The sequence below is a fragment of the Mastomys coucha genome, unplaced genomic scaffold (genome assembly GCF_008632895.1).
Source record: "Mastomys coucha isolate ucsf_1 unplaced genomic scaffold, UCSF_Mcou_1 pScaffold11, whole genome shotgun sequence".
Lineage (NCBI taxonomy): Eukaryota > Metazoa > Chordata > Mammalia > Rodentia > Muridae > Mastomys > Mastomys coucha.
In genome coordinates, this window is record NW_022196893.1 from 10015937 (window position 1) to 10029273 (window position 13337).

Below are 13337 nucleotides of genomic sequence, written 5' to 3' on the forward strand. Positions count from 1 at the left end.
GGAGGTGGGGATGAGGGACCAGCCTGCAGAGAGAGGATGCCTCAGGAGGTGGGGATGAGGGACAAGCCTGCAGAGAGAGGATGCCTCAGGAGGTGGGGATGAGGGACAAGCCTGCTGAGGGTGCCTTGGGGGATGGGGATGAGGAACAAGACTGCAGAGGATGCTTCAGGAGGTGGGGATGAGGGACCAGCCTGCAGAGGATGCTTCAGGAGGTGGGGATGAGGGACCAGCCTGCAGAGAGAGGATGCCTCAGGAGGTGGGGATGAGGGACAAGCCCACTGAGGGTGCCTCAGGCCTCACACCCCAGCCTAGCCCTCACCCCATTTACCTTCGCTTCTCATCCCTCATGGAGCTCAGGATGAATGCTGGCTTCCGGGCTCGAGAGATGGGCATGAGGTCCTGAAGCTCTGTGGGAACAGGGCAGGGTATCCTGAAGCCCCAAAACCCCATGGGTCTCTAGAGAAGCAGAGCTGTGCAGCACTGTGGGGTGTATCTCCTCATGACTGGGTTCTGCCCATGACTGAACCCACACTTCCTTGCCCCCTGCATCTGCTTCCAGCCCCAGGATAAATGTGGACCAGGGTGTCCCAGGCCTGCTAGGCAAAGGGGAGCTGGGATGGAGGGAGGCCACTGCTTTGGGAAGGCTCCCTACTTACCCTGCTGGCTCTCTGATACCCACAAATCCCCTTCCTAGGACCCTGCTTGATCTCCCAGCTGTGTCCTGTGGTCTATAGAGCCATGCTGCTGATAGCCACCACCCAAGCCTTGACCACAGTCCACAGACCCCAAAAGGACCTTATTAATGAGGACACTACTCAGGGCCAAACTCCATGGATGCAGGGAAACATCCCATCATTCATCCCTCAGACCACCCTTGTCCTTGTCCTTTCCAAGGAGAAACTTCCTCCATGCCTCTGGGCTCCTGTCCACCCATCTGCCCCATCTGGTCTAGTCTTCCTTTGTGTACTACTGTTGCCGCACCCCCCTCCCTGCCCCTGCATAGCTGGGTTGACAGCCACCATGCAGAGAGACTAGAGGCAGCAAGGCAGGCAGGTGCCAGCGGTGGCTTCCTCGGCAGGCACATGCCACAGAGCAGACAGGGTGCACATGCAGGAAACTGATGGTGCCAGTGACAGACAGACGGGTGTAGAGAAGGGGCCTAGCCTAGGTGTGCAGCTGGAGAAGGGTAGGGGCAGGGACTAGAGCTACATGGGATAAGGCAGGCTCAGCGGTCTCTTAGGCCCAGGCATTACCCATTCACCGCCGCACCCCAGGCCTACCATCCAGCCTGGTTTGAGTGACTGCCTGCCTGTAAAACGGAGAGAGAAAGATGGTGTGCTGGGGGGTTTTAGCTTCTCTGTCCTCCAGACTTCTAGGCCCAGCTAGGTTGGCTTGGCAGGAGGGGCTGGGCTTGGGTTCTCTACCTCTGTAGTTAGAGAGGTTTAGCTGGTTAAGACTCATTCTGTCTAGTGACTCTAACTGCCAAGCATCCTAGGTCCCTGAGTGGGCCAGGACAGAAGGCCCTGAGCAGGGTCCTCGTCTACTCTGGATCTGTCTCTAGTGACACACAGGGGCAAATGTTAGCTGCTTGGTCACCTCAAAAGCCTGTAGGAAACTGAAGAAGCCAGCAGGGGGCATATCAAGTCTCATGTTAGACAGAGCCAAACAATGTGAGAGTTAAAGCCAGTAGCCAGGCAGCACCCCTCACCACTCACCCTTCCTCCCAGGGAAGCAGAGGCTGTTTGACAGTGCCCACCTGAGAGGTATCGTGGGAAATGGCCACTCTGAGCATGTCCAGGGCACTCTCTCAGGGATGGTGGGCCATGGGATCTCACCCAGTGACCTGGTAGTCATCAGAGGTCAGTGGGTCTTACCTATACTGGCTAGTAGAGTTTGGCTCTCCTCCCTTCAACTACTGTGGCCATGAAGTCTGCTCCTTTCAGTGGGGGCTACTGGGATTCAAGGCCCAGACCCAGCTGGGGAGGAGGGAGGGAAAGTGATGGCCTACCTAGGTTGCTTAAGCTGATCGATGGGGGCTGAGTTCTGTCCAGAGAGAAGTAGGGGTGAGGTGCAGCAGCAGCAGCAGCAGCAGCAGCGCTCTGCTCCGTAGAGACCCCTTGGATGAGTGGGAAGTGGTAGTCGGCCCCCACTGTTTTCAGCAGAGTCAAGAGCGCCTTCCTGGTAATCACTTGTCAGGATTTGGGAAGGAGAGATGGTACAGGGCAGACACGGCGTCAGCATCAAGTGAGACCCTCCTTGCACACGGTCCCTACCTAGCAGGTGACCTGGCTGTGTGGGGTAGCTGCCCTGCCTGGCATGTTCACAGGTCAGCTACAGTAAGGCAGCCTCCTGGCACCAGGGATGGGGCTGCGGGCTGCAGATATGGTGGGAGGAGGCCAGAGTCACAGGCTCAGTAACTGTAGAGATCCTGTCTGCCCTTCTACACCAGCAAAGCTCCTAACTCCATGGTCAGTAGTTCTCAAAAATGACAAAGCCAGGGCTGGAGAGATGGCTCAGGAGTTAAGAGCACTGGCTGCTCTTCCAGAGGTCCTGAGTTCAATTTCCAGCAATCACATGGTGGCTCACAACCCTCTGTAATGGGATCCGATGCCCTCTTCTGGTGCGTGTCTGAAGATGGTGACACTGTACTCATATACATAAATATATATTTTTAAAAATTCTGTCCCTTTCATCATCCCAGAGGATGAGCCAGTCAGTGGTACTAACTGTGCAGGGGAGAGCAGGGGAGGGTGCCAGGGTTAGCACTTCCCCCTGCATCCAGCTTGGGCTTTATGTCTTTTCTGGAGAGCTGCCTCTGAACCCAGGGTGGCTAAGCACAGCTGGAGAGGTAGGAGAAGGGAGGAGGAAAAGGAGGGGAGGGGAGAGGAGAAAGGAGACGGGAGGGGCCCATTTAGGTTGTTTAAGTGGAGGTGAGGCTGAGCTCTCTGCTGGGAAAAGGGGGTCAAGCAATTAGGGCCACACCCACGATAACCCTACATACTCCTTCAAGCTCTCCAGAGGCAATCTGGGAAGAAAAACCACCTCCTGTCACTCTGAAGCCAAGCACAATGGACAGGAGCAGCAATGTGCATGCGATTCTATGCATACACCAGCACGTATGAAGCATGGGCACGGGTGGGCATGCACGGCACATGCAATGACTCTATGCTTATTTTGCTGCTGCAGACCTGACCCCAGCTCACCCTCACCCTGAGTACCGGGCTCGGCAAGCCCTTGGTGGGCCTGCATCTACTTTGCAGAGCCCATCTTTGGACAAAAAGGCTCCCTCCCCATAAGCTGCCGGAGCAGCTGGGCCAGAGTGACATCCACAGTTGGGACTTCCCTCCTCGGTCTCTATGCCCTCCCTGAAACTCTGGTACCAGATTACAGAGTACATACGCTTGCTGATCTTGGAGGCTATCAATGCAGGAGTCTCCCCAAAGTCATTTGGGGTGTCCACTTCTGCCCCAAATACAATGAGGGCTTTGACCATCTCCATGTTATCTTTCTGTTGGGAATGGAAGGTGAGAAAAATAAGGAATATCACAAGACCCCAACCACAACTAGTGCACAGGGCCTCCTGACTGCCAAAGAATGGTGCTTGAAGACTGGCGCCTCACAAGCGACCTTCAAAGGATCCCTCTGCTCTGCTCCTCCACGGGTCCTTAATGTGGCTGACTGCATCCTTCAGTCTCAGGGCTCCACCTGTAATCTCAGCTGGGACTAGATGGCTAACTAAGATCAGACTCCTGCCTCGTCACACCACAGAAGTTTTAAGGGCCGGTGTCTCCTAACAAGCCAGCGGCCGCCCCATGTACTGTGAGCTCAGGGAGAAGGCATGTCTGATGTAGCAGCTGAGGAAAGGAGAGTGAGCTCAGCTGTGCTGCTCTTGCTCCTCCCACACACACACCCCCCCCCCCCCCCCCCCCCCCCCCCCCCCCCCCCGACCATGGAGCAGCTGGGGAGCTAGTGGAGCCAGCACAGGGCTGAGGCCCTGTGGCAGCAGGCTCACCGACATGGCCAGGTGCAGTGGCGTGTTCCCGTGCTCTCCGCGGGCACCTGCATTGGCCCCGTAGGTCAGCAGCACCATGACACAGTCAAAGCGGTTGCGCATCACTGCCACATGCAGGGCTGTGTTCCCTGAGGCGCTTGTGCTGTCCACGTCACAGCCCCGCTTCAGCAGCATTCGGGCCATCTGGAGACACAGACCAGGTGGACACTCAGGATTTGGCCTCCAGGAGCAGTCCTCCAGTATCAGCAAAGAGAAGTCCAGAGACAGCCCCAGTTCTGGGTGTGACCCTAAACCTTAACCCCTACACCAGCTCCCCAGGAACTGGGTGACAATTAGGTGAAGATTGATCTAGAAGCTTGTGGCCCTTTTCTGGAGCCACAAAGGCTTCTCCAGGCCCAGTCCTACAGCACTGACTCCCTGAGGTCATCCATAGGATGCGTTCCAGGGTCTTTCATGGTATCAGAGCTCACTTTGAACTGAGGCAGCAGGGAGGATGGTACTGAGCTCAAAGCCCCAGCAACACTGGCTCAGCCACTGTGGCCCCAGCCCCGCAGCCCTCACCCTGTCCTACCTCACAGACATTGCAATGAAGGAACACATCTGAACAAGCTGGTGCCCCACAGAGGCAGAGGCCTTACCCCCTTGCCTGCCCATCACATGTAAGTGCGGCCAGGGTGTTCATGGCACATGTGTTGCCAAGCTGGGCTACCTCAACATCCTCTCAGGAGGACAGAGCCACTAAGGGGCTTCAGGAGAGACCTCAGCCTATGTGGCCACCAGGCTCTTTGGGGGCTGCTATGCCCAGTGGCCATATCACTATTGTCATCTTATGATGAGGCTTAATTTCTCTCACAGTCTTGCTAGCTTCCCAATACTTCTAAAGCCAGGACCCCCAGTCACAGATAAAGAAATCAAGGCCACTAGCCAGGGAGCAGCGCGACAGTGGTGGCACCTCAGCTCTTCCTGGGCTCGTGAGGCTCTTCTTGGCTTGCCCTGACCCTCCGCTGCTGAGGCTGCCTACCTCTGCGTTCTTGGCCCAGTGGAGTGGGCTGGCTCCATAGCGGGGATCCTTGCTGTGGATCTGGGTGCTGTCCATGCTGATAATCATTTCAGCACACCTGGGGAGAGCCAGTGGCAGGACAGTGAGGGGACACTGTACTAGCTATGATTGGGGCTTTTCCTACTGATTAGGGAGGTTGCAATACAACCAACTAGCTAGCCTCACAATGACTTTTTTTAGATTGCACACACACACACACACACACACACACGACTAATATAAACAAATTATATTAAAGTGAAAAAAACGACAAATCAAATGACGAACAAAATAAGTCAATCTATATGCTGGGGTAAAAATAGAAAACTAAGGGCAAGTGTGGCTGGCATTATATTTGTAATCCCAACATTGAGGATTACATTGAGGATGCTGAGACAGGATTCCAATTCCAGGCCAGCCTGAACTACATAGCACAAGCCTCTCTCAAAAAGGGTGAAGTGGGGGGAGGGGGAGGGGGATGGTTTTCCTAGCCCCGGGAACTTCACTTTATAGACTCAGATATTTCTCCAAAGAAGACATAGAAATGGCCAGTGGATCTCTGGCAAGCTGTTCAACTTCAGTAACCAACAGGGAAATGCAAATCAAAGCCTCTTGAGATCCCATCTCTAACTGTGAGGATGTACTAGGACACAGAGCTGGGGAGGAGGTACAGGCTTAACACTGTAGTGCAGCAGTGTGAGGGGCTGGATGCTGCCCGCTGCCACGGACGGGGCTCCTCTCATGCATCTCTCAAGGTCAGCCCTTAGCACAGGAGCCAGCATGAACACCAACTGACCCCTTCAGACCGTCCTGCTGGGCAGCAATTTGCTATAGTTGACCTCTCTGATTCTCCTCCAACACAAATGGAGGACTTCCTGGGACCTGGGAACTTTCAGTAGAGCTAGGGAGTGGTCCTGAACTCCCTAAGACAAGAGCCTGGTACCTGCCTCCTACAGGGCCTGCCAGCCAGGAAGAAGCAATGTGCTAGACACACGGGGTCTTGGACCACCAGGTCATCCTTGGGCCTTTAGCAAGCCTGGGAGCTGAGTACTGCGGATCCGACAAGCCTCAGGTCTGCATCAGACTTGAGAGCAGGGGAGCAAGGGCTCATGGTCAGAAATGTGGGTGCACTAGTGTAAAACTCTAAAGGGTCTGTTCTTTGCACAGTGTTTGTGGACTTGGGTGTGAAGCCATCACACAGCAGCATCAAGAGCTTTCTGCAGGCCAGCGCCCTTGACAGGTTATCTGCTGAGACTTGAGGAGCCAGGGCCTAGCCTGGCCCTGCAGGTGATGGAGGGCATGTGGCGGCGAGGCTTACCCCTTCTGGGAAAACTTCATGGCTGTGTGGATGGGGAAGCCTCCAGGACCCATGATGTTGCAGCGGGCATTGCAGAGCAGCAGTACACGCACCATCTCCTGCTTTCCCATCTGGCAGGCCAGGTGCAGTGGAGTCAGCCCTTGGTTGTTGACCTGGTTCAGGCCGGCTGAGGCGTTCTTCCCTAGGAGCTGACAGGACAACACGGGTAAGTGCCTGCCGCTCACTTCTCTAACCCCCAAGGGCCATCTTCCTCTGGACATTTGCCTCCATGAGGACAGAGAGAAGCACAGGAGAAGAGAGGCTGCTCTAAGAAAGCCTGACTAGTGGGGTCAGTGTGTGGCTGTGGAGCTGGCCTGACTGTGGCCCAGATGCACACTTCCGAAGGACCTTCACCCAGGTGTGCCAGCACACACCTACAATCTCAGTACTGGGGAGGCTGAGGCACAGGGTTCAGAGGTCAGAGCTAGTCCAGACTACACAGTGAGTTCCAGGCCAGCCTTGGCTACATGAGACCCTGTATAAAAATAACAAAAAGAGTCTTAGGTTTTCTAGATGGAGTAATTCTTGCTACCCACCAGTGTCCTTCTGTCCTGGTTAGTTCTGTCAGTTGACGTAGAGAAGAGAAGCCTCACCTGAGGCATGGTCTGGGGTATTAGCCTGTGAGGGATTGCCTTGATTACTAGTTGCTGTGGGAGAGCCACGCCCACAATGGGCGGTGCCATCTCTAGGCAGGTGATCTTACACCTAGCTAAGCCAAGCCTGAGGAGCAAGTGAGCAAGCCAGAGAGTAGCAGTCCTTTATGGTTTCTGCTTCCGTTCTTGCTTGAGTTCCGGCCCTGATGTTCCTCAGTGATGGACTGTGATCTAGAAATGTAAATTGGGTAAGTTCTTTTCTCCCCTAAGTTGCTTCTGGTCAGAGTGTTTTATTACAGCAACAGGAGAACTGGAACTCCACCAGTCCTGCAGAGTATCTTTCTGTATGCAGGTATTATGTTTTAAATAAAAGAACTGAGCGGGCCTAGTGGTAGGGATGCTTTCCTGGCTCACATGAGGTTCTGAGTGCAGTTCCTGTACTGCCCTTTCCTGTCCTTGAGTCTTTTGTATGAAATGGTTATTTTGCAAAGAGCCCACACAAAGCCTGCCATGCACTGTCTCCCAGGTTGGACTTGAACTGCCTTGGCATCCTAGACAGCCGGGATTACATTCTGCATGCCCCTCAGTACCTGCATCACCGCTAGATGACGTCTGATACCTAACGCAATGCAAATACTAGATGAACAATAATGAGGAAAACCTGTCTATACACAGATAAAATTTCCCTCCAGATACTAAACTCCCCCACAGGCCCCAAGAGAGCCACTGCACTAGCATGGAAGCTGAAAGGATTCGGTCCTTTCCCCGGGGCTCAATGCCATCTCCTGAGGTTAGTCATGACCACTAGGTACAGCTGTGACTCAAGGAAGGCTGGGACCCAGCAGTGAGGAAGGGGCCTGGCAACATGGGGGAAGCCTAGGCCAGCCAACCCTGGTCCCAGTTTGGTGGCCCTCAGTGGCCTCTACTGAACCTCAGTTTCTTGTGTGAGGAAAAGACAGCAGTGCTCTGACCCAGGGGAGCATTCTGAGAATTGACTACAACACGAGCCACTTGGTGCAGGCACAAGGCAGCATAGTCAGAGGACAGGTGTGACACACGGCCGCTGTCAGGAATACCCCCCTACTCCAGGCAGCACTAGATGCTCGGCATCAGACACAGATCCATGTTTTCTAGAAAAATCCTGTTGCCAGGTGGAGAGGACACAACCAGCCGGTCGACTTGCTCACTCTAGACAATAAAGCACAAGCTGAGAGCGAGAGTCTCCCCTTTCCACAGTGGCTTCTTCACAGCGCCACTCGTCTATTTAACCATCAATTAAAAACACCCTCTGGGGCTGGAGAGATGGCTCAGTGGGAAAGTGCAGTGGCTGCCCTTCCAGAGGGCAGAGGTTTGAATCCCAGCACCCACATAGCAGCTTTGACTCCAGCCCCAGGAGTCCATCGCCCTCTTCTGGCCTCTGAGGGCACTGCACATATGGTATGCACAGGCATAAATGCAGGCAAAAGGGCTCCAAAGAAGACTAGCTAAACAAGTCCACTTCCCCTGTATCCTAATAATCTTTCTTTCCCACTGCCTCTAGTGGGTGGTGGGTTAGAAGGGAGGTTACGTTAAAGCATTTAAGAGCCCTTATTAAAGTAGGCTTTGAGAGACTGAAGCCTGTAAGAGCGCCTCTGCACAAACACCCACACCAGCTGGGGCAATCTAAGTGCCCAAAAATTAGGTCAAGTCGCACTGCACCTTGAGCCTTCCAGGCAGGGGCTAGCTCTGGGCAGCTGCTGAGCTCCATGCCTGACTAGTGTTTCCATGGAGTTCAGCTCATTGAGTTGGAGAACTTCCATAGCCAAAGTTATGTCTCCCTCTAAGTGTCACAGGTGGAGGATGGGGTTGGGGGGTGACAAAGGAATCAAGGACGGATGAGTGAGAAGACCCAGAAAGACTTATGAACTGGAGGATCCAAATCAAGTTTCCAGCACAAGGAGGTGCCCACTGCTCAACACACACCTGCAGCACCTGGGGATTGTCCCCCTGCACGGCATAATGGAAGGCAGTCTCTCCTTTGTTGTCAGTGACATCCATCTGGGCGTGACAGTACTGTACCAGCTCCACCAGGATCTCACTGTCACCCTTGCGGCAGGCCAGATGTAGTGGGGTGCAGCCCTCCTCATTCTCTGTGCTGTTGGCGCAGCTGTTGAAGGGTTGGGGTGGGCAGTGACAGGTAAGTGACAGGCAAGGGACCAAAGGCAGAGATGCAGAGAAGCCCAAGTGCAGAGGCAGGGTACAGGCAAGGTCTGGAGGTTCTGGCATGATTCAATCCAGGCTGCAGTGCATCCTGCTCATCTGTAAGGAGATGTACCCTAGGGCCAGGCCAGCGTGAAAGAACACAGGATGACAACAGGTGACAAGAGAAAAGGGCACACAGGATAGAAACCTCAGTGTCATGAGCAATGCACTGAACCTCCGTGCTTCAGATGCTGAGATGGGACACCGTGGTCTCCAAGGTCATGCCTGGGAGCAGCCCAGCTCACAGGTTCTGTTTTTGTTTTTTAAAATAAGGTCTTGCTCTGTAGACCAGGCTAGCCTTGAACTCATGAATCTGCCTGCCTCTACCTCCTAAGTGTTGGGACTAAAGGCATGAGCCACCATGCCCAGCTTGAAAAGGTTTAGCTAGAGTCCAGGCATTGAGCAGAGGAGTATAGGGCGGTCAGCCACTAACTTGCAAGCACAGCCATGGTGACCTCTTTGGGAAATTTGCTGATACAGCATTGAGTAGATGGATATAAAGGAGACCAGACAAGCTTCCGGAAAAACATCAGGGCTTGGGAAGGAGATGATGGTCGAGTCCCTCAGCAGTCCTCTCCTACTGAATAGCCTCTCTGAGAGATGACTGAGGAGGTGGAAGAACTCAATGTCTGCCCTTCCTCCTGATGTTAATTAGTGTTCTCATAAGCCATGGCAATGCTATTCCTTTCTCACCCAAGCCATGGGAAGAACAAGGGCCAGGTGTGGGACATGCAGGCCAGCACGCAGCATGTGTGCTCCACAGGGCTGACGGACAGCCAGCACGCAGCATGTGTGCTCCACGGGGCTGATGGACAGCCAGCACCATACTCCAGCGGCCCCAGCCCCTGTGCAGCACGCACTCTCACCACCACTGCTCACCTGATGATGCGGCTGTGATGGAAGCACTCCCGGATGCCAAGCTCCACGGCCAGGTGCGTCACGGTCCAGCTGGGGTGGTTCCGGATGAGGTCAGTCAGGTGCTGCAGCACCTCCACATGCAGGACCTGCACAGAGCTCTCGTAGAAGGGCGGCAGCTGGGAGGAATACTGCTGGAAGTTCACCAGGGCATCTGGCTCTGACTCCAGCTGGAAGAGTCTGCCAGCAGGAGAGAGGCCACTCAGGTGAGTCATGGGGGACAGAACCTGGGCCAGCTCAGGGGCAGTGCCTAGCATAATCAGACAGTGTACCCCCCGAACAGGCCACTCTCTGCCTGAGGCTGCAGGCTGATCCTCTTGTTCCAGCACCACCCTCAAAATGGAGCTTGCTTTGGACTTATTTGTGCTTGGGGTCTTTCATCTGGTGACCTTAGATCTTATTTAATGAAAGCCATGTCATGTTCTCTTCTAACTTGGTTGTCACATCCAGAAGCTTCACTTTCAAGCTCTGACTCTTTGTGCATCGTCAGAATTGAAAAAGTGATATTTAACCCAGATGGCCAGCTACAGAATACTATGTGGGTTACAGCTCGGCTACCTATCTACTATACAGCCATTAAAGTCCTTTAAAGTGATAGGGATAGGCTGGCAAAATGACCCAACGGCTAAAAGCATCTCCTGAGTTCAATACCAAAGACCCACATGGAAGAAGGGAGCTGATTCTCAAAGTTGCTCTCCGATCTCTCCTCTACACTATGACATGGTCACATACAAAATAAGTAAAACATAATAAATTAAAAAAAATAGGGAGATGTTTATTTTGAAATGTGGAAAAAGGCAAGATATAAATAATATATAACCCAAAGTGATAGCAACTATGCAAAACAGACAGTAAAGAGATGTGTCAAAATTTGTTCAGAAGCAGAATAAATCTAACATTTCTATGCATTTTTCTTATTTCTAGATTTTTCTAGTGAGCATATGTATTATTTTCCTAGTCAGAAAACCAAGCTCTGTTTATTTAAAAAGAGTTGGGTTGGAGTCCAGTTCTGCTGTGAAATTGCTGTGTGACTTTGGTAAGCCTCTCCCCCTCTCTGAACCTCATGTGAAACTAGAGACGAAGACTAAATGCACTGCTGTGGGATGGTAGGAAAGCAGAGTAACACGTCAAGAAGCCAGACAGATACAATGGCCTGCAGTTCTCACCAAGGCTCTCAACTGTTCCAACTTTGTCACACACCTATACAAGGGCAGAAGCTGGCTGGCTCTCATACAGGCACTGCTCAGAGAAGGCTGGTCTGATGGAGCCAGCCTGTTCATGCAGGACAAGATTCTCAACAGAGCCACTAAAGGAACAAGCAAGTGTGGACACCCTGCTCTTCTGAGTGTCTGTCCCTCTGGGGGAAGGCAGCGACATGGAGCTCTCAGAAGAGACTGAGGCAATCCATACCAAGGGAAGACACCACCAGCACCGCAGAGCATGGGGAGAGGGAAACTGGGCCTCAGCCCAGGTGGGCTGGCTTTCTCTCCCCCTGTCCATCAGATGCTGCACTCCAGAGCTCCAAAGCAGGAGTGAGCTGCGAGGTCACGCTTGGCTATTCCCTTACTTGTTCTGTTTAGAATGGCATCTGTCTCGGAGGAGGGTACAAAGTTCAGTGTTATCGTAAGCTATGTGACAAGCGTGAGGCCAGTCTGGGTTACATGAGACCGTCTAAGAAAACTAGTGAGCCGAGCAGTGGTGGCGCACACCTTTAATCCCAGCACTTGGGAGGCAGAGGCAGGCGGATTTCTGAGTTCGAGGCCAGCCTGGTCTACAGAGTGAGTTCCAGGACAGCCAGGGCTATACAGAGAAACCATATATATATAGTTATATATTATATATATAGTTATATATAACTATATATATAATATATAACTATATAACTATATATCTATATCTATATCTATATCTATCTATCTATCTATCTATCTATCTATCTATCTATCTATATATATATATATATAATTATTATGGCCAGGCAGAGGTGGCACTTGCCCTTCAATCCCAGCACTTAAAATAAATAAATAAATCTTTAAAAAATAGTAAAAAAAAAAAAAAAGAAAGAAAAAGAAAACTGTCTCGAAAAAACAAAAAAAACCCAGAGATTAAACTCACATTACCAGGCGTAGTGGAAAGAGCCTTTACCTACTGAATCATCTCACTGGCACATAAATAAATCTTTTAAAACATCAACAACAACAACAACAAAACCCCAATCCACACCTACTATGTGAAGGCTTATAAAACAGGGCCCTCTGGCATGCCTGTCACCAAGTCACCAGGATTTAGATTGCTCTGTTCTGCGACCTGACTGTCTAAATGCTTTACAATTATAACAAGCGAAAGCAGAGATGTCCCACTGTCTTCACAGAGGCCCGAAGACACTAGAAGATTCTAAGCCTCTCTCGGGACCTGGTCATCAAGCCACAGGGAGCTGGAACAATGGCAGAGATCTCTGGGCGCTGGATGAACCCATAGCCAAGCACTAGCACCAAGCCACCAGGCTGAGAGACTTCCAAAGAGGGAAGTGCAGTCAAGCCATGCCAGCAGGTGCCCTGCAGAGAAGTGAGTGCTTGCCACTGAGCTCTGCTCAGCTCACAGACTTTTAGGCTAAACGAATCAGTGCTGTTTTAGGTCACTAAGTTCTGGGAGCTTTGTTACGTGCAGTAAGTGGCGGTGGGGCACACAACAGCAGAAACTGATGTGTGCACAGACGCATGGAGGTGCTCAATGTGTCGGAGGGTAACCACAGTGTGACAGCTGCTTGTCACACAGAAGCCAAGGCAATGACAGCTCTACAGAGCAGAAAGAACATGAATCTTGGGGAGAAGCTTCTGCACAGTAGACCCCAAAACAAAGAACAATCCAAGGACGCTAGAGAGAAAGCGCCCTTAAGAGCCTTTGGAGCTCTGGAAGAGGACCAGAGTTCAGTTCCCAGCACCCACCCATGTAGGGTAGATCATAAATGCCTGTAAGTCCAGCTCTCAGGGAATCTGACACCATCTTCTGGCCTCTGCAGGCATGCTTGTACACACACACACACGTGAATATTAAAAAATAATACCTAGGCATGGTGACACATGCCTTTAATCCCAGCATTCAGGAGGCAGAGGTAGGTGAATCTCTTAACTTTGAGACCAGCCTGGTCTATATAGGGAGTTCAAGAACTGCCAAAGCTAC

At 52.3% G+C, this 13337-nt stretch overlaps 1 protein-coding gene across 9 annotated transcripts in view; it reads right to left on the minus strand.

Moving 5' to 3' along the window:
- Pla2g6 (phospholipase A2 group VI) overlaps positions 1-13337 on the minus strand; it is a 44270-nt gene that overhangs the window by 17308 nt on the left and 13625 nt on the right. For 8 of the 9 annotated variants that reach the window (XM_031349277.1, XM_031349270.1, XM_031349287.1 and 5 more), the window contains 8 exons: positions 10122-10337; positions 8964-9147; positions 6370-6557; positions 5034-5130; positions 4013-4195; positions 3400-3508; positions 2009-2188; positions 329-407 (listed from right to left, as the gene is read on the minus strand). In XM_031349277.1, the coding sequence (XP_031205137.1) occupies positions 329-407; positions 2009-2188; positions 3400-3508; positions 4013-4195; positions 5034-5130; positions 6370-6557; positions 8964-9147; positions 10122-10337 (1236 nt within the window). The remainder of the gene's footprint in view (positions 1-328; positions 408-2008; positions 2189-3399; positions 3509-4012; positions 4196-5033; positions 5131-6369; positions 6558-8963; positions 9148-10121; positions 10338-13337) is intronic. The other variant, XM_031349328.1, reaches the window with a different exon arrangement.